The sequence below is a fragment of the Amia ocellicauda genome, chromosome 15, assembly GCF_036373705.1.
Source record: "Amia ocellicauda isolate fAmiCal2 chromosome 15, fAmiCal2.hap1, whole genome shotgun sequence".
NCBI classification, from domain to species: domain Eukaryota; kingdom Metazoa; phylum Chordata; class Actinopteri; order Amiiformes; family Amiidae; genus Amia; species Amia ocellicauda.
In genome coordinates, this window is record NC_089864.1 from 19077967 (window position 1) to 19098477 (window position 20511).

At 36.1% G+C, this 20511-nt stretch overlaps 2 protein-coding genes across 6 annotated transcripts in view; one reads left to right on the forward strand and one right to left on the reverse strand.

Moving 5' to 3' along the window:
* cep290 (centrosomal protein 290) overlaps positions 1–9864 on the reverse strand; it is a 27989-nt gene extending 18125 nt beyond the window's left edge. Inside the window, exons 1-20 of one of the 3 annotated variants that reach the window (XM_066723530.1) lie at positions 9605–9864; positions 8930–9054; positions 8483–8560; positions 7939–8008; positions 7471–7517; positions 6743–6886; positions 6078–6131; positions 5333–5479; positions 3816–3998; positions 3408–3497; positions 3063–3185; positions 2318–2441; positions 1984–2156; positions 1668–1830; positions 1450–1550; positions 1169–1235; positions 874–950; positions 523–607; positions 272–405; positions 19–183 (exon numbers count right to left, since the gene is read on the reverse strand). In XM_066723530.1, coding sequence (XP_066579627.1) covers positions 19–183; positions 272–405; positions 523–607; positions 874–950; positions 1169–1235; positions 1450–1550; positions 1668–1830; positions 1984–2156; positions 2318–2441; positions 3063–3185; positions 3408–3497; positions 3816–3998; positions 5333–5479; positions 6078–6131; positions 6743–6886; positions 7471–7517; positions 7939–8008; positions 8483–8560; positions 8930–9031 — 2127 coding nt within the window. In that variant the 5' untranslated portion in view covers positions 9032–9054; positions 9605–9864. The other 2 variants (XM_066723533.1, XM_066723531.1) reach the window with 2 other exon arrangements.
* tmtc3 (transmembrane O-mannosyltransferase targeting cadherins 3) overlaps positions 9865–20511 on the forward strand; it is a 35857-nt gene continuing 25210 nt past the window's right edge. Inside the window, exons 1-6 of one of the 3 annotated variants that reach the window (XM_066723535.1) lie at positions 9865–9983; positions 11108–11321; positions 12040–12258; positions 15140–15239; positions 16312–16427; positions 17051–17223. In XM_066723535.1, coding sequence (XP_066579632.1) covers positions 11133–11321; positions 12040–12258; positions 15140–15239; positions 16312–16427; positions 17051–17223 — 797 coding nt within the window. In that variant the 5' untranslated portion in view covers positions 9865–9983; positions 11108–11132. The other 2 variants (XM_066723536.1, XM_066723534.1) reach the window with 2 other exon arrangements.

Consider the following 20511-nt stretch of genomic DNA (forward strand, 5'->3'; position numbering starts at 1 on the left):
ACAATGTGGTTGAATTACCTTTTCGTTGGCTTTCAACAGTTGGCTCAATGCATTTGATGCCTCTTTACGAGCTTCTGTCATTGCATTTCTCAGTTCAAAATTTCTCCCCGTGAGCTGGTCAACCTGAGCCTTTAGGTGCACACTAGCATCAAACTTCCCGTCTGCATTCTTCATCTCAATCGCCTGATACATGAAGAGAGAGAGGATCTGCTTAAGCAATATGTACATTTACAAAATAAAAATCCTCAGAGCTGTGAGAAAAAACACGTACACTGACAAGTCTTTCAAGACTGGGAATATTGAGACCGGTTTCTCTCTGTGAATTCTTTGGATATTCTTTAATTGCTTGCAGTATTTCTTTCATTCCTTGGTCAAGCTGCTTATTTTCCAGCGACAACTCACTCACTGTTCAAAAACAAAGCAAAGCGAAAGACAATACATTTAAATGAAATCTCCTGTTCCTCTTACAATGCAGTGCAACTGTAGATGACACTCAAATATTTTGAACATGCTGGTACTTACATCTTTCTTTAGACTGAGCTGATTCAGTCCTTGTGAGTTTCAGTTCCATCTCTTTATTTCTTAATTCTTTTAGAAGATGATCATTCTGTGAACAGATGCAAGAAAGTATGTCATCTATACGAGTGCTTATGTTCTGATTGTTTAAAAAAAAACAAAAATAAAATGATAAAACTAATTCTGCCACCTATACAAAAAGTGTGATAGCATGGACATTTTTAATTGCTTATTTAACATCCACATATAAGTATTATATTATTAACATTTAATATAGTATACACTTGAATTGGTTTAATAAGGGGTGGATGCACAGTAATTGATTGCTGTTTATACCGGTTTGCTTTATAACCTTACCTGGCGTTTGATCTCTTCTAGGTTCACTGAACTTGAAACTTGAAAATCACCGTCAAGCTGTGTGTCATCTGCCATTCCTAAAAGCAAGATTTTGTTCAGTTGTCATCATCTGGTTATACATAGATTTAAAGTATTTATGTTTTTACTGAAATTGATTAAAAAAACAACAACACATAAAAGCAATTACTAGGGCCCCAAAAACATAATGAATTAACATCAGAATGTTTTGATAAAAAGCAACCAAAAAAACCCTCCAGATTTATCCTTGAGTGCCATTTAATTTAAGCTGAGCTACCTTTGTCTTTTGCAAGTCTTCTGATGTGCCTCTTCAGGTTCAGTCTTTCTTCGTCTAGACTTGCAATCTAGTGTAACATCAACCAAAGACATCCATTTGTTAACATAGTTTATGTTCACTAAAACCCTATTTTCCCAACATATTTTTTCCAGCACTAAACAACATTGGAATTCATTCCTTCTTCAATCTGTTATAATTGAAATTCATAACATAAAAATTAAATAATTTACAGTCCAGTTATTTGCCACAAACCAAATTAAATCAGAAACCCCATGAATTACCTGGTTTAAAAGAGTCTTGTTTTCCAATGTGCACTGCTGTAGTTTTAAAGCCTTAGATCTTCGAAATTCAGTCAAATCAACAACTTCGTTTGGATTAAGTCCTATAAAAAACAATTGTTTTTTGTATGGAGTATTGCAAATCATTACCAATTAGGCATGTGGGAGAGTTAACAGAAGATCGTACACATTTCATTACTGTTTTCAATATTCTGACATACCCAAGCGTTCTCTGAAGTCTTCATTTTCTTCCAACAAGTCATTGATTTTCATTTCAAGTTTATTGATGTCTTTGATCAGAGACTCGGTGTGATTATTCTTGAGCTTTATCTGTTTTTTACATTCTTTGATTTCTGCCACAGCATTTTCTAGGCCATATTCACCCTGCAAATGGTAAAGATTGGAAATGAGTAACACACTTACATTTAACCTGTGCATGCTTTAAGGACCTGAGGGGGAAAGAAAGACATGTTTAAGTGAAAAGCAGTACAGAACACTGGAATCAGTGGAAAAACAGCATTCGCTTTCCAAACTTACAGCCTCATATGCTCTCATGCGTGCCAGAGCCTCACTCAGTTCTTTGTCCTTTTCTCCTGCATCAGATATTGCCATCTCAGCTTCCCTTTTAGCCTCCTGTACCTTCCTCTCGGCATCCTGGATTTTTCTCTTAAGTTCTTCAATTACGCTCTGCTGTTTAAGCATGGAAGGTCCTTAAGAGGAACATCATAATATTAGGACATCCAGCAGGATATTATATAGCTCTCTAGTCTAGACAGTGACCTTCACTCAAAAACGTTGAAAACACGCCTATTCTGACAATCATAATGAATAAAATTAGTATTTTAATGTATAATCGAAGTCATACAAATACCCCGATCTTTCTGAAGTGGTTTCTTGAGTTCTTCAATCATTTCAGCATTTCTTTCCATCTCGCTCGTATATTGTTCGACTTGGTCAGTCAGCATCTTTATCTGACTGTCTCGTTCCTGCACAGCCTGAATAAGGTAATCAAAACTCATTTTCACTCACATGGCCACATTAAAGGGAAGGAAAGATAAACAGTGCAGTGACATTAAGTAACTAGCAAATTCACAGTATCAAAATTGAAGCATAGACCGCAAGCTGAAATACAACCTATTACAGTGTTTAGCACATGAAACTGTTTACTTTGATTATGAGCTCTTTATTTCTTACAATTGATTAAGTCAATAACTTCAATCATCCACATGTGTATTCCAAAACTATTTATTCAATCAAAGGAAGAAAAGTAATGAAAGATTTGTAAAGTGTAAGATAACAAGACTAGTACTGATAGGAAGAAGATACTTACAGTACAGAGTTCATAAATAACCTGGGCAGTAATAATGAAAAGGAGAGGAAAGAATGAAGATAACATGTAACAAAAATTAGAAGAAAGGAAAAACACACAACGTTTGTACAACAGATCAAAACAAAACCCAGCCACACAGAGGACAGGTGGATTGGGAAACCACACAACCAACCTGTATGTTATAACCAACTAATTTAACAAATAATGTAAAAATAAATAATTATTTTGTAATACAATATACTCTTCTAATCTAAATTAAGTTAGTGTTACTTTAAGGTGAGGTTACCTGCTGGAGAGCCATGACATCTTTCTTGTCGGAGTCTAATTGTACCATTCGGAGTCTGTCTTTGAGCTCTCTTATCATCTGCTGGTATTCCACAATCTCCTCATCCTTTGAAGACAATACTCTCTGTACACAAAGAAAAAACACATCAAGTCACATGATCTCCACTTGATCTCGCTGCTCGGCACTAGAAAGGTTACATTTTGTTCTAATTCACAGCAAGTGCAGTATTTCAGTATTTGGTTCAATATCAGGGCTAATGTATAGATTTGAAATAAGTACGTCTATTACGAATGATCTGAGTTTTGCTCGTATTTTTGATAAATATAAATCGAAGTCAACACCCACCTTCCATTCGTCAACTTTTGCATTGACTGCTGCCATGACCGGGTCATCCTCGTCTGACCTGGCCTGGATCTGCTCTGTCAGCTCTTGCACCTGTGGAAAGAAAAGCACTGATTTCATTCATTCACTGCAGGGAAGACATGACTTGTAAAATGTCTAGGAAAGTTTGTTTACACAGAGTGGCTTCAATGCATTATATTTCTGTGGCATTAAATGTCTATTGTATATCCAATAAAATGCATTATTTCTCCATGACTGTAACAGGTTTGTAACACCCTGGATAAAGGTGTCTAACAAATACATTAAAAAGAATAAGAGATGGTACAATAGTGGCACATTTTATTGAACAATGCAAGGGCTAGATTACCAAAACGAGAAACTATTCTGCATTTTCACCTGAAGAAAACCTACCTGTAACCTCAGCTGCTCTCGCTCTTTCCTCAGCTGGTCCATGAGGCTGTCGGTCTGCTGGACTATGGTTTTCATCTTGACATACTCCTCTGACATGGAGATCATTTCATTCGAGGACTCCGCCATGTACTTCTCCAGCTTCTCGTTCTCGGCCTTCAAGGCATCCCTCTCGTCCGTTATCATCTATAAGAGCAGAAAACAATGTTATATTATGCAGTAAGTCACACTATATAATTTAATCACTGTGCTTTTCAGCTAAAAAACATACCTACTGAATTCAACACCACCTTTCAAATGTAATTGTAAATGTTGCTAAAAACAACATGAAATCTGCAGCACAAATTCATCTACCAACATCAAAGAGGATACATTTTTGGATGAATAACAGTGTGCATTACACCCTGTCCTTTGCAAATATAAACCAGGTTGAATTTGCTACACGGTTATAACTAAAGAAGAAGGGAAATAAATATTGGGTTCATCCCATAGCTATAGGAAACCTATTGGGGTATCGCAATCAATTTCAAGAGTTTTATTGAAAGACACCAGACATATTGCTTACCTTGAATTCTGATTTGCTCTATTGAATTTTCCGATATTTATGTGTGTAGTCTTTACCCGGGTATTCCCTGTTGTGTTTATGTATTTGAAAACAATGGTCACTTTGTAATCCAGTTACTAGTAGAGCTGTGGAGCCTCACGGTTTTCCGACCATGTTAATCAACCTATTAATAACTTTCTTATTATTACTAGGAAAATCCTGTAAATAGCTGTGAATACTTAATTTTAGTAACAAAGTTTGATTTGCATTATTTTAATACGGAGTCTGTGATGAGCGGATAACAACCGAGTGACGCATGTCAGACACCAGCCCAAGCTAAATAATTTTTGCTCCTAATACCACATTCAAGACTTGTTTCCTGTAACATATTAATCTACAGCACAGCATCACTTCTCTATTATATGTATAGAGCTTTAGGCTTTATATTGTTTAAATTGCTTTTACTTTATATGACATGTTTAGGGTTAATTGTATTGTTAATACAATACAATACTGTAGTGAGATTTGATTAAAGTAATTACAAACGGTGTGCAATTCAGTGTTTACATGTCTATACAACGCTACTGTAGTGTATATTGCTGCACTAAGAATCCAATACAATAGGTGACATATAAGAACATAAGAAAGTTTACAAATGAGAGGAGGCCATTCGACTCATCGTGCTCGTTTGGTGTTCATTAATAACTAAGTGATCCAATGATTCTATCCAGTCTATTTTTAAATGTTCTCAAATTTTCAGCTTCAGCCACATTGCTGGGGAGTTGACATGTTGATATGAGTTGATCTGAGGTAACAGACATGAAAGGTGGGCTTAAATTACCTTTGAGACGGAGGTTACAGTAAAATAGTGACATATTCCAACAAAAGAGGACTCAACTTATATATACAGCAGAGTGAATTATTTAATTGTATATATTATTGTATTGATTTGGATTGCAAATCTTACTGCACACACCTGCAACTCATCGAGACACTGGTGAAGCTCTCGGTTTAACCCAGTCAGTTTTGCTTGCGCTTCTCTTTCCTTCTCTGTGGATTGAGGCGGCTCTCTCTGGTCCAGCTCCCTCCGATAGTAAATAACATCTTGCCGGAATTGCTCATTCTGGGGGACAAAGAACATACATGTTTATTTTATTGTTTTGTATTGTAGTTGGAAATGGTCAAACGAGATATTGTGAATCACGAACTGTAAATGAATCTAAAGATGCTACTTTACTACCTAGGAATATTAGGGAAGCCTACACTTCACAAATTGTACGACTCATTTTAGACACTGCCTTATCTTATGTCTTACCTTTTTCTTAAGCTGTTTTATCTTGGAAATGTGAACAATGGATGATTGAAAGTGAAAGAGAGGACAAATCATACAAAAGTTGAAGAAGTTTGAAATTATGAAGAAAAGGTATGCCCCTTATGGACATGAAATGGAGAGGCTAGTAATGAAAAGCAAATTATTTAGACTAGCATTGACTAGACAAGAGTGAATGTATGTATGAGTACCACTGCATCCAACTTACAAGGTCCCTGCAATGAAGTTAATTCAGTAAATGCAAATTCACCCCTAACGTTCTTTTTCTTATTCTTGAGAGATCATACCTTCACAAGTAAATCACTTCCACCTGTCCTTTATAACTAACCATTCTGATAAGTCTCAAAATAGAAGACAGATCTGACAGAATGTGGAAAAACAATTTACTAACCTCTCTTTTCAGTTTTCGGTTTTCATTCTCTGCCTCTTCAGCACGAAGTGTCAGCTGCAGGCACAGAGATAGGATAAATGCTGAACTACTGCATAAGGTTATTTTCAACTGCATTTGAAAATTGGATATACTGTCATGTTTTCACTTTCCAGGAGAATTGATAAGCCATGTGTTTTACTTTACTTACTTACTTAATACTGTGTATATTGTATACTGATACATGGTTAGAAAGGTCACCAACCACTGCAAATTATGCAATATCCCAAAATAGAGGACGCATGATGTTTAAATGAATGCTTATTAGACATAATGTAGCTTTACAGAGAAATGTTTAAAGCATTTCTGGGTTCTTATATTTAGCCTGGAGTCATGCCAAATACCATCAGATCATTTAAAAAATATATAATGATACAATTAACTTCCACCAATATGCATTTCTCTGTTCCTCTTCTCAGTAGTCTATTCAATAATCCAGACATCCACAAATTATCAGAACTGTAATATAGCCTGGCTTTTTCAAGCACCAATAAAACTATTAAACAGCAAAAATAAAAAGGAATATATATATATATTCTATGAGCATGGAAATCGTGAATACATATATCTTAACTATAAGGCTGAGCTTGACCACACAGTGACCTACTACCATCTTTTTCAGGACATACTTCTTCATTAGCTTTTTTCTCCTTGTTGATTTCTTTCTCCATCTCAGCCATCTCCTTCTCCCTGCGCTCCAACTGATTCTCCAGCTGATGGATTTCATCGCGAAGAAACCGGGTATCGCGTCCCCCCATAGAACGCTGAGCCATCTGGACAACAAATAAGAAAGGTAAAGCTAAAATGCGTCAGTTGCTTAAAATTTTAAATACTATTTAAAATACTGTTCATTTTCATTCACATTATAGAAACTGCATTGGTACAGAAATATACAAATCATCTGTTCATATTAATCAAATTGAACAAAACTGAATCCTTGGTAAAAAAGTGAATAACAATCTACTACAAAAAGGTACACCAGTGATAGAAGGAGGGAAAACAACAACAACAAGGATGAATGAAGAGGAATTAGCTCTGTAATCTTCTTAAGATCTTTCTATGGCAACAAACTGCACACATGTCTGGAACTGCCATGGATTTACCGCTGGCCAGAGAAGGGATGATCATTATTTAGAGGCCATGCTCTATTAACTGTAACGTTACATTTTATGAGCTTTGGTAATGCCAATAACTACAGCACACAGTATTATCACAATGAAGAACAATGCCTGTTGACATCACAAGCAAGTAAGTCATGTAAAGGAGTAGACATAATTGAGCCCTGATCTGCACTATTTTATTGTCATCAGTTGCATTCAATTACTATATTAATTAGGAAAAGCTCTGTCCATTTTACCTCCAGCTCATTCTCCAACTTGTAGATTTTACTTCGTAATTGGTTTTCTGCAGAAAAAAGCCAACATATATCAATTCAGGAAAATAGTCTGACTGTCAGTCATTTCAAATGTATGTATAGCACAACTATGAAGTTAATTACAAACATTATAATACCATAATATGGATTCACTTAGAAATAAAATAGAAATACTGACAAACATGTATGGTTGCAGAGTGGGTTGCACCACCTTTCCTACTCTTGTAAGATGCAGCTGTAAATAGTCTAATAAAATATCTTGGTATAGTAGCTTTAAACTGCAACATAGAACTTGGATCTGAACTTACAATGCCACTGACATGTAGCCATACCACCTGATAAAACAGCAAAGTGATCCAATGATTTTGTGCAAATTGAGTCATGCAATAAGTATGTCCTTCAGATCATTCAAACAAATTATTTAGAAACGTGTTGACATTATTTACACACCTATTTTTGCTTGCTCTTCACCAGCTTTCTCTACTTCTTCTACAGCTAGATCTGCTTCCTGTGCTTTCATCTTGGAAGCGAGATTAACACAATTAGTTATGTATTATGTACATATTGTTTTTATTACACTATTATTTACTTTTGATATATCTTGCAACATTTTATTTCACCTTCATATCAGTATATAACCATGTGTATTTTTTATAACAGGCTTAAACGACAATTCTTTGGTGTTTTGCTGAAAATTTGATCCCCTTAATGGTCCACAATGCACTATAACACTTGTAAAGTATCCTTGTAGTAATGAGTAAGAGTTTATAGGGTTGCTCAAGATTATAATTCACACAAGTGAAGGAAATCGTAGTTCTCTTTACTATCCAAACCCAGTGCTTATACATTGTACTATTGTGGTGGCAGTGAACTTAATCTCTAGTATTAGCTTGCTGTCAGTCACAAACCAATTGTAAAATAAACACTTAGGTAAAAACCAAACACAACATTTGTAAAGCTTTGGTTAAGTATTTAAAAATATATAAAGTCATACCTTCATTAAGGACTGAGTGATTCTGAAAAGCTGGATGATACTTTCTGGACTATCATCTTTCAGGTGCCTCCTTTCCACCTACAAACAAGGGCAAGTATAAAAAGAGCTTAATTTGTACACCAAGTTATTTATGCATACTCAATAAAAGAAACTTAAAAAACATGTAGATGGTTTAGACTGATCTCCCTCTTTCCAATTGTTTTCTAAACAATACATTAATCATTTATTTTATAAAAAAATAAATTAAAAAGACATCAGTATGTTTTCAGCAGAAGTTTATCGCATTATAAACTGTTTGCAGTCAATACAAATAAATAGTCAAATCTTTTAGAATTTCCTAGTTGAAATAGATTAACTGACTGTATGACTTCTTGTATGCTATAGCCCGAAGACAACAGTCATGTGGTAACAAAATATATATTAGTATAGGCTACATAGTATCAGTACCTTTGAAATTACATCCAAAAGTTTATTAGCCAGCCTCTCTTGTTCTGTTAAGGCATCTGGATCAACTTTCATCAGCTCACTCCAGTCAATAATCCCAGGCATTTTAAAAGATGTATGGTTTTAATCTTAAAATAGACAAGAAAAAAAGAACAAATAGAAACCACAAAATCAAAAAAGAATTGAACCAAGAAACAAATCCCTGAAAGCTGAAAAACTGCAAGAGCAGGCTGGAGGAACATAACTGAAGATGTATGCAATCTGATGAATCGTGTAAGGTCTTCATGCAGAAGTGGAGTGGCAAACACCAGTGATGATGAGGATACACTTCCTCCTCTCCACCCTTTTTCAATTCACCACTCCATGACTCTGGCCAGGTATGGTGAGCAGACAGGGATCAAATTCCTGGAAAGTTATTATCACTAGCATGCTCATATGCACAAATCCAATTAGTATGATAATACATCCTACTATAGCTGCAGGTATTACACATATTAGTTTTGTTTAGTGTAATGTAGCTTGCAATATATAGTTATGTTCGCATGTTTATAATGAAGTATGTTCGATAGACGTTCTATTATTAGAATAATGCAAGATTACTAGTTTGATTATGCGGTCAGATTTCAATGATTTATTCCCACAGATAAGTGCAACAAAAAGGATAAAGACTTATCTTACAAATTATATAATAAGCGACGTGTATCTTTCCAGTGCACTTGTAGCAGCCATGTCAGAGCCTGCCTGTGTGCATGGTAACACGGTTTCGCTAAGAAACGAGATCAACACCTGCCAGCATTTGCAAAACAAAAACACAGTGAGCGAATCAGTTGTGTGAATTGTATGTCCTTCGTGCAGTTTCCGATGCTCTGTGCTTTGTCATACAGCTCCGCAGTGGTGAGTTTTGCAGCTGATCCGTCGGACTGGGAAGCTGCCTTTTTGCTCCCGCGGCTGCTAGGATACCGCTAAAACAGTCGAAAACCGACCTGCACTGAACCGCTTTACGGCACAAACCATATGACGTGAGAGCGGCGCAGCCCAGTGTGGAGTGCGAGAAAGGGTGAGCAGAATGGAAGCGGTTATATTGCATATCGGATACGGCAGCATATCATATGCGTTTGTATTAAAACATCAAACAATACGGACAGTTCGACTTTGTGTGAAGACTTTAACATGCTCCCGTTTTTTTCCATATTCAAATATAAATGTCTTAATAAATGCAGTGTCGGCGGTGCTCCCTTTAAGTTAGCTGGTTACTTACCAAGAACTCTATCTTGCTGTTTATTATGGTCTTGAAACTTTTTTTATTGGGACGGTATCTGCACGAAAATAATAATGCATTGCGTGTACAGTGTTTAAAATAGTGTGACTATTATTACATTTGGTGTGTTTGTAACTGTAAAGATTGGTTGTGCGGCTCCTTTAAGAATCCTTGGCACCACCCCGGAAGTGAAGTAAGACATTTGTTGTTACCTGGAGTAACATAGATAGCACAGGAATGCTTCTTGCTTAATAAAATAGTATTTTTCAATATTATTTCTCTCCGAAAATGATAAAGGGGTAAGGATTAGACTAACCATAATTGAATTACTAAGTATTATGAACGTGTCGTAAATGAAACATGTATTTTAATGGACGATATTGCGAGTATTGGGAGGGTGTGCAGTTCATCCATAGCATGTTGGTTGAAGGAGCCGGTTTCATTCACCTACTGCTAGTATATTCTGTCTGCAAAGTAGTTACAGTAACAAAATAGTTGTCAGATACGTATAGTTACGTTTTTATTTACTGGTGTTTTTAATGCATGAGTCTATTAAGAGCACCGCTAGCTAATGTGCACAAATAACCAACTAAAGCAACGTGATATGTGTAAATCGCCTTGCTCTACTGTAATGACAATACTATTATTTATTATTAAACATCTCTCTAAAAAGTCTTCAGGGAAAAAAAAATGAAAAGATGTGTAAACAGTTTCATATTTACTTGGGTTATTATAAAAATCACAACAAAATGAAAGAATGCATGTATTGTATGCAACTTTGCTCAGACAGTTGCTTTGCAGACGACCAGCTGTGCCCATCGAGTGCCCCAAATAAACCCCCACACACACCTGTGCCAGTGCCTTTTTATCATATGCATGTATATGAATTCAAAAATACTCTTCCCTGTTGTTTTATTTTGCAGCAGCCAATGAACTCTTTGTTAGACGATGGCTGAAGTAAACTGGAAGGAGATTGCCCTGTTGATGGGGGTGGTTGTGGCCTGTTACTGGAACAGCCTGTACTGTGGTTTTGTCTTTGATGATGTCTCTGCCATTCTGGATAACAAGGACCTGCGCCCATCAACGCCACTGAAAAATCTCTTTCAAAATGACTTCTGGGGAACACCAATGGCAGAGGTAGCATATGTAGATTTTCTTTCAGTTAAATTATATTCTCATTATGTGAGCAAATGTGTTTTTGAAGTGTGTATACATTCAAACATACATTTTAACAACCTAGATTTACTCTATTATTTGTGTTGATCAATTTAATTGGTTAACTTTTCTATCATTCGTAAACTGAACGTGTCCTTACTTGTTTTCTGTGAAGAAAGAAAGAAAGGGTTTAATTGTACTTTATTTTTTTTAATTTTAATTAAATGTTTAGTTATTATCTAGCTACACTTTTTCAACAGGCAACATATCTTTCTTTGAAGTACAATGATGTTATTCATAACCTGGAAATGATTTCCCATATTCTGTTGGCACTGCTATGATTTCGAATACAACTGAATGTTCCCTCCCTTACCCTGTGGTACTGTAGACATAACTACAATTGATTGTTACTTTATTTATTAAGGCCTACTGTCTTTCTCCATCAGAATACTTGATGAGACAGCTAATGCATTGCATTGCCTGTTACAGAATAAAACCAAGCAGAACTGTGTAAGGCTTTTAAGATTTTAAAAGCAATAACATTTACTTACCCTCCTAACAGGTTGCCACAAGAAGAACACTTTATTGCTGTTGATATTGTAATAGCTATTGAGGTCACAATAATTGAACCTATTCAATATAAATGCTGTACCGCTGTATAATTATCTTATCCAGATATTTTGTTTTTGTCCTTTTAAAGGAAAGGAGCCACAAATCGTATCGGCCACTGACAGTCCTTACCTTCCGATTGAACTATGTATTTAGTGAGCTTACCGCAATGTCCTATCACCTCCTGAATCTCCTGCTTCACGGTGTCGTCTGTGTAATCTTTCTGCGGGTTTGCCGGCTCTTCTTGGACAAGAACTCAAGTCTGGTAGCTGCCTTGCTTTTTGCTGTCCATCCAGTCCACACAGAAGCAGTAAGTTCTAGAGGTTTCATATTTTAACGTATTGCATAGAATGTATTTGAATGACTCCCTTAGCCTGGGCATTGAACTATTTTATATTGGGCTACTTTTAAACGCATTTTTGAGATGTTATGTATAGACCAGGGATGAGCAACTTCACTCCTGGAGGGCTGGATTCTTGCAGGTTGTAGATGTATTGAATCGGCAACTGATTAAAAATGACAGGTGATTTGGAACATTATCTAAATTAGTCAAATTAAGTAATTATGTTCTGGGTGGAATAAAAAACAGAGAGAACCCTGTTGTTATCCTGGAGTTGCCCATCACTGCTATAGACAATCCCAGTGATGGGGCAATATATTTATCCATGATAATAGACCATTTATTTAGTATGCGGTAACACCTTAGGTATGCAGTATTGGTATTTAACTTTAAAGGGATGTTAATTAAAATTAAAATTTTAAAGTTTTAGTTTTGACTCGACTAGGTAAATGCCCGCTACAAAAGAGTAAGACCAAGGTTCAGTGTTAATCTCGGACAAATACCACAGAATTTCCCAAATGAATGGGTGTGGTTTGCAGGAATATGTTTAATTATGTTTTCATAAGGAAAATAAAGGCAATTATACTAGATGTATGTGCCTTTGCCTTGGTTTGTGTAAGCTGTGATAATTTGTTTAAAATATATCAGAAAATAATTCAAACCAGCAAACATCACTAAATACTATATGTGGAAACTAAAACCATTTTAGTGAATTTGTGACTAAAATCAGGATTATTAGTTTGAGAGATAAATATATTAACAGTCCGTATATTGACATTTTTAACCTTGGTATATTGGCAATAAAATGAAATAACTACAATCATGTGTAGGTAACTTCCAAACACATTGCTAATTTTGCTGTACATTGTACACTGATTTTAGTGTAGCGCAGAACTTTATTTGGGACCAGCTGTTACACTTTTGAGTTGTTGATCAGCTTGACTCACTTCTACAAGCTTCATACTAACAAGAGAAAGATGACAACATTGAAGGCATAATCAAGTTCTGTTGGTTTGCCCTGATATTGTGAATCCACAGTCCAAACAGCAGGGCTGTAGGATTATAAAAAAGGACATGCCTCCAATAACAGTGCAAGTTTACAGGTACCAGATAAGCCACATGGGATGCATAATCTGAAGAAAACTTGTGTTTTTGTTTTGGATTTTTTTTTTTGTGGTGAGGGGGTATTTGAACTTGAAATTTGGGATCATAACGGCTCATATCCACCTATCGAGTTAAAAGAAGTCACTTGGGGAGTTTACATGCACTGTTTTTAACTTGTTTCGCCTGACACCTCAGGAGAATCAGGTTTGTGGCCACAGAGATAGACAGGGTCAATCCCAAATACTCAAGTAAATGACGTAAAAATGACAAAAACACAGGAAAATAAAGTATTAAACAATGAAGCACAAGCCACGGCTGTATCCTGGTTAATTAGAACAAGTTGTCACATGACAGCCATGGATTCCATGATGTCAGTGTCTCGAGTACTGTTCTCACGCATGTAAACCGCCCTTTCTGGCATTTTCCAGCAAAAACAGAATGAGGGCTGTATGTAGAGCTAATGTATTGAATATGTAGAGCATATTCATTCACTCCTTTGCCTTTAATTTGCATGACTTGAGTGTGACCGAGTGCAATAAACTTAAACCATGTAAACTCTGAGAAGGAGAGGGGCATTTCATCTGTGACTTGAGCACATTGTCTCAAGTCAGGTGAAAACACGCATGTAAACTCCACCACTGTTGCAGTCATGGTGGACATGAGCACCCCCTTTCCAAGCAGAACCAGTCCAGTCGCATCCTTGTGGGAGCCCTGATCAGTGACATAGCCCACACTCAAACTAGCAACACCTGGGCTGCAGGGCTCACCCTGCGCTTCAATGAGCACCATTAGTTATTGAGCTACTGAAGAACCCTCCCCAAATATGTCTGCTTCAAGCCCAGCTAATGCCAGCTGACAAAATCAAAACATGACAGATGATGCTACTGATGACAGCTTCTTTCTAGCAATCTTACTCTGAAATCCATTTATTTATTCTCCTGAAAAATAGGTTTGTTGTAAACAGCACCTTGACTTATTGAATATAAATGTCATGCTTTTTCATTGGAAAAATGTAATTCAACACGAAAATGCCAAGGATTACAAAACACTGACATTTTTCCAGTATGAATTGTAAACCTGCCACAGGGAGGTAGTAATGCTCTTCTATCTGAAAAGGTTAGCTTTGGGACACCTAGAAAAAATGTAGTACTCTCACACTCAAATTAATCCATTATTTTGGCATTTAAATATTGTGTGCTTAATTAAATTCTAGAATTTATTCAGGATATTAATTAGAATTTAATTATCCTACAAATCCACACTGAGAGTGAAATACATATTGGTTCTGTAACTTCTCCATTAGATGTTTATCATGCTGTAAATGCTTTAATCTCGAACGGTTGTAGTTCTGAAAACCTGTTAAACAGTTACGGTTTTAACTTTAGATTAGAATAACACATAATATAGTCTGTAAACTAGAAGTTTATTTTATTACTTCATATACATTTTGGACAAAATTTGATGTAGATTTGACTTGGTCTTTACTTTTGTTGTTTTAACCTAGGCCCCTCAAGTAGTTGTCTATATGTTTTTACTTTGTTAGTTTAGTAGTAATAATTACATTCTCTTAATTATATTTTTTTACTTTCTTAAGCAAATACCAATCAAGTAAATAAAACATTAGTTGGGTCTTGTTTTCCATGTTTCTAAGGTATTGTCTGGTTTTAATTTCTCTGCTTGAAAGACCTCTAGCATAAATTGAGAAATTGAAAAACATCAACATCAATTATTTTCTTTATCTTTAAAGGTAACTGGGGTTGTTGGAAGAGCTGAACTTTTGTCGTCTATATTCTTATTGGCAGCATTCTTGTCCTATACGAAATCCAAAGGCTCAGACAATTCAATTGGTAGGTCTCATTAAGTATGTTTTCCTTTCTTGTACAAAAGTGTAGAATGTTTACAGCTTCAAAGTGAATAATCAAATATTTTGGTGAAAGATAATGTAATCTGAACATATCACGTAGTGTTAACATGTGGGTGCTTTGCGTAAGATTGAGGAAGGTGATAGAATTATTTTATCAGAATTGTTTCCCCTGTCTCATTTGTTTTGTTTTGGTCAATGATGTTATCTGGCCTATGCAGGTGGCTCTTCTGAAGTAATTCAGCTAAACCATGCAAAATTGCCTATTTATAAATCATATAGAAAAGAGCATAACATTTTCATTAAATTTTGAAATGGGGTTTAGACTTTCTATAGGCGCTGTGTGTGTATATATATTTATACACACACACACACATTCACATGAAGCTCACCACAGTTCAATCAGGTGTGTCATAGCAAAGGTGGTGATTACTTATGCATTCAAGTATTTTCTGTTTTGTATTTGTAGTTAACTTAGAACAATTTGCAGATTAAAATTTGATTTGATTAAATTTGATTAAATCCATTCTGATTTCATGTTGTAACACAATGAAATGTGGAAAAGTCCAAGGGGGGTGAATACTTTTGAGAGCCACTCTAAGAAGGTTATAATACACGATTCACCCACCCTTTATCTGAGATAAATGTGATGTACATTTGGTGCAGCATATACACTTCCATATGGAACAAAATAAGTTTTTCATATATATATATATATATATATATATATATATATATATATATATATTTTTTTTTTTAGTTTAGAACCATTTTGACTGCAATGTGGAGACCCAAGAATGAATAGAATAATAGAATGGCTCCTATTAAAAAATGTTATTGAAGGAAAACAATGCTTCTTACCTTTTAATTAAAGCTTCCACACACATTAGAACTTCAAATTGCATTCAAAGAAAAAAGAAAGAAGGACAACCTGTTGCTTACAATTGGTGTTCTTGTAACAACTGACACAATCAGGAAAAAAAAAACATGCTTTGTTGTCTTTGTTTTATTCTTAATGTTATTTTTTTATGAAGTGATTTGATACCTTTGCTTTGCAGTTTGGACTCCCATTGCTCTGACTGTGGTTTTGGTTGCAGTTGCAACATTATGCAAGGAACAAGGGATAACAGTGATTGGAATATGCTGTGTCTATGAAGTATTTGTCGCTCAAGGGGTAAGGTTAATTGCACAACCTGTAAATCGTGGTTTATTAATCAAAACATTTATTCATTGTATATAGAAATAACACAGAATTTTAGTGTTTTTCCTTATGAATCTTTACAGATTTTTGTTTTAAGAGTTATATAGTTGTATAGAATATACTTGTAATGTTAAAACATTGGCAGAATTCTAAATTATGACCATGAAGTTCAATTTAAGGGAGTAATTACAAAAATGACTACTATTCATTGAACAAAGGAATATGATTGTATATCTAAGGTGTAGATAAAGTCTGGATGCTTTAATGCAAAACACCAATACATTGGTTGTGTTGCCACAAATATACTTTGTTAGAAACACCCATTAGAAAAATCAAAAAAATGACATGCAGCTGGTTTCACAGTCCTCGATTTGCACTAGTCTTGGACTGCCCTACTTACAATAACATTGAGTAAACTAAAACTAGTGCTGGTCAGAGTTTGTCCTTGGACTTGCAGAATATAAATTAAGCTGCATTTGATCAATATTTTTCCATCTGTCTGTATTAATTTAACTAGGTAATTGCATTCATGATACCCATACTTTTATACATGTTTATTTTTGTAGTTTTAATTTGTTTTTCTTTGTCTTTCCCAGTTTACTTTACCTATGTTGGTCGACACATTGCTTCAGGTTCTGCGTGGAAAAGATGGTCTTCCATATTCGGTTCTGCAGACAGTGTTAAAACTTATTGTTCTAATTATAAGCACTTTATTATTGGTAATTGTGAGGGTCCAGGTTATCCAGTCTCAGCTGCCTGTCTTTACAAGGTGAGAAGGCTATTTATGTCAGAATAATAAACGTTCAATTGCACACATTATGCAAAAATTTATTTATTAATTTATTCATGTGTTTATTATTTAAACCGGTCTATATTTGAATTGGGAACTCAGTTCTAGGTATGTTTAGGTATGTATACCAAACCGATTATAATCACTTCACAGGTTTTCTTTCCAGAAATAAGTATTACTTTTGCAAAATTAAACAGAATTATCACATTTAGCACTCCTCTGAACACAATTAAACCAAGCTACTGCACATTAAAAAGCCCATCAAACAAACCTCACTTTTATTGTGCCTCGGGGTTTCCAGGGCCCTTTGACTCATACAGGGTTTAGACTCCTGGGTCTGTGCTTTCAAACGGGTTGAGTGAGTTGCCGACATTGGCGCAGACACGTGACACCCGTGGGTGGGCTGTCGGAAAGCACTGGGGGCCGTCTGTCCCAGTTGACGGTAGTGGTGGGGAAGGGGTGGTTAGTGGGACTGAAGGGACTGGCCCCTGTGACCTGCCCCAGCCTAACTCATCAGGTGTGATGGCTAACTTTTTCTTTCCCATTGCCACTGGACTGACACCTGTTTAGCTTCAAGAGTCAACTGTAACATGTACAGTGAGGGGAAAAAAGTATTTGATCCCCTGCTGATTTTGTACGTTTGCCCACTGACAAAGAAATGATCAGTCTATAATTTTAATGGTAGGTGTATTTTAACAGTGAGAGACAGAATAACAACAAAAAAATCCAGAAAAACGCATTTCAAAAAAGTTATAAATTGATTTGCATGTTAATGAGGGAAAAAAGTATTTGATCCCCTATCAATCAGCAAGATTTCTGGCTCCCAGGTGTCTTTTATACAGGTAACGAGCTGAGACTAATCTCAGGGAGTGCTCTCTTAAAGGGAGTGCTCCTAATCTCAGCTCGTTACCTGTATAAAAGACAGCTGTCCACAGAAGCAATCAATCAATCAGATTCCAAACTCTCCACCATGGCCAAGACCAAAGAGCTGTCCAAGGATGTCAGGGACAAGATTGTAGACCTACACAAGGCTGGAATGGGCTACGAGACCATCGCCAAGCAGCTTGGTGAGAAGGTGACAACAGTTGGTGCGATTATTCGCGAATGGAAGAAACACAAAATAACTGTCAGTCTCCCTCGGTCTGGGGCTCCATGCAAGATCTCACCTCGTGGAGTTTCATTGATCATGAGAACGGTGAGGAATCAGCCCAGAACTACACGGGAGGATCTTGTTAATGATCTCAAGGCAGCTGGGACCATAGTCACCAAGAAAACAATTGGTAACGCACTACGCCGTGAAATCTGAAATCTGAAATCCTGCAGCGCCCGCAAAGTCCCCCTGCTCAAGAAAGCACATGTACAGGACCGTCTGAAGTTTGCCAATGAACATCTGAATGATTCAGAGGAGAACTGGGTGAAAGTGTTGTGGTCAGATGAGACCAAAATCAAGCTTTGTCATTAACTCAACTCGCCGTGATTGGAGGAGGAGGAATGACTCCTAGCCAGTCTCCAGACCTTAATCCCATAGAAAATCTGTGGAGGGAGCTGAAGGTTCGAGTTGCCAAACGTCAGCCTCGAAACCTTAATGACTTGGAGAAGATCTGCAAAGAGGAGTGGGACAAAATCCCTCCTGAGATGTGTGCAAACCTGGTGGCCAACTACAAGAAACGTCTGACCTCTGTGATTGCCAACAAGGGTTTTGCCACCAAGTACTAAGTCTAAGGGGTCAAATACTTATTTCCCTCATTAACATGCAAATCAATTTATAACTTTTTTGAAATGCGTTTTTCTGGATTTTTTTTATTGTTATTCTGTCTCTCACTGTTAAAATACACCTACCATTAAAATTATAGACTGATCATTTATTTGTCAGTAGGTAAACATACAAAATCAGCAGGGGATCAAATACTTTTTTCCCCCACTGTATGTACCATTCACTCTCAAATATTGCCATATATCAATAGTGAAGTAAATGGTAAATCTCTCTATGCACACATTACCTCCTGGTTACACATATATGTATTATGAAAAAAGCAAACTAAATTGTTTTGTATTATAAAATATTCAATTTATAAAGTGAGCCTTTAGCCATTATTATTATTATTATTATTATTAATTTTATTTCTTGGCAGACGCCCTTATCCAGGCCGACTTACTACATAAGTGCAAAAATACAGAGAAGTACAAGGCATCAATCATTACAAATTCAACTTAGCTAAAACATAGCAATTCAAAATAATACATTTTACAATTTCCAATTCCAATTTACACAAGTACAGTAAGAGACTTCCTACAACCTGGACGGTGAAAGCTAAGTGCTGTCAAGATGTAGGGTTACAGACGAGGGCTACGGGAAAGGGAGTAAGGTGGAAAACAATCAAGAACGCGAGGAGCATAATAAGTTGAAGTGCTATCTAGCAGGGAAAGAGGACTAATATTACAAGTGCTGTCGGAAGTCTGCAGACACGCACGCCATGCAAGTTGAAGCACATGGAGGAAATCAGATAAGCTCAAAAAAGTCTGAAGACCAAATGGCAGTTTGCCATTACCATGGTGTAACTGCCTGTAACTCCAAAGTTGAAGTATTCATATGTGTACTATGCAGCAAGACCTAGACTGTTACCCTTGTCTTGTCTCTAAATAATTATATACACAGACCATTTTATTATACAGTTAAAAAAATGCCTTAAAGAACAAGAGGCAGGAATCATTCAATTACAATATCCCAGAGGCTGGTGAATGTCACTGAAAGTAATACATGTTCAGTGTCTGATGATTATATTTGAGATTGACCAGATCCCTGATTATTTAGTTTTCGAAAATGACAGTAGATTACTAGCAAATGGATATGAACTCAGTTCATGTGCCTTCTACTCCCAGGACATTTATCTTTCACAATACCCTGCTTACATTTCAGTCTAGGATTGAAAAAGGAGCTTCTCCATTTCAGTATGACTGGTCCTTTAACTTTTTGCACAGTTTTTAAGCTACTAACTGCAATCATGTATCATTAATGTCATGTAACCATAATGCTAATTCTGATAGAACTACAAAAAATGTGTCCAGATATGAAAAACATGAAAATGTGGTTATTTCTGAAAATCAGATGAATTGCAAGTTATGTTACAGGAAGGTGCTGATTTTAATGTAATTATTAACATGTGATTGAATATACCTGTCGCATGTAAATCATGACCTTCCTGTAAACACCTATTGTGGCGATTGTGCGGACGTTTCATATTCCCCCATTAAACCATACTAAACTGA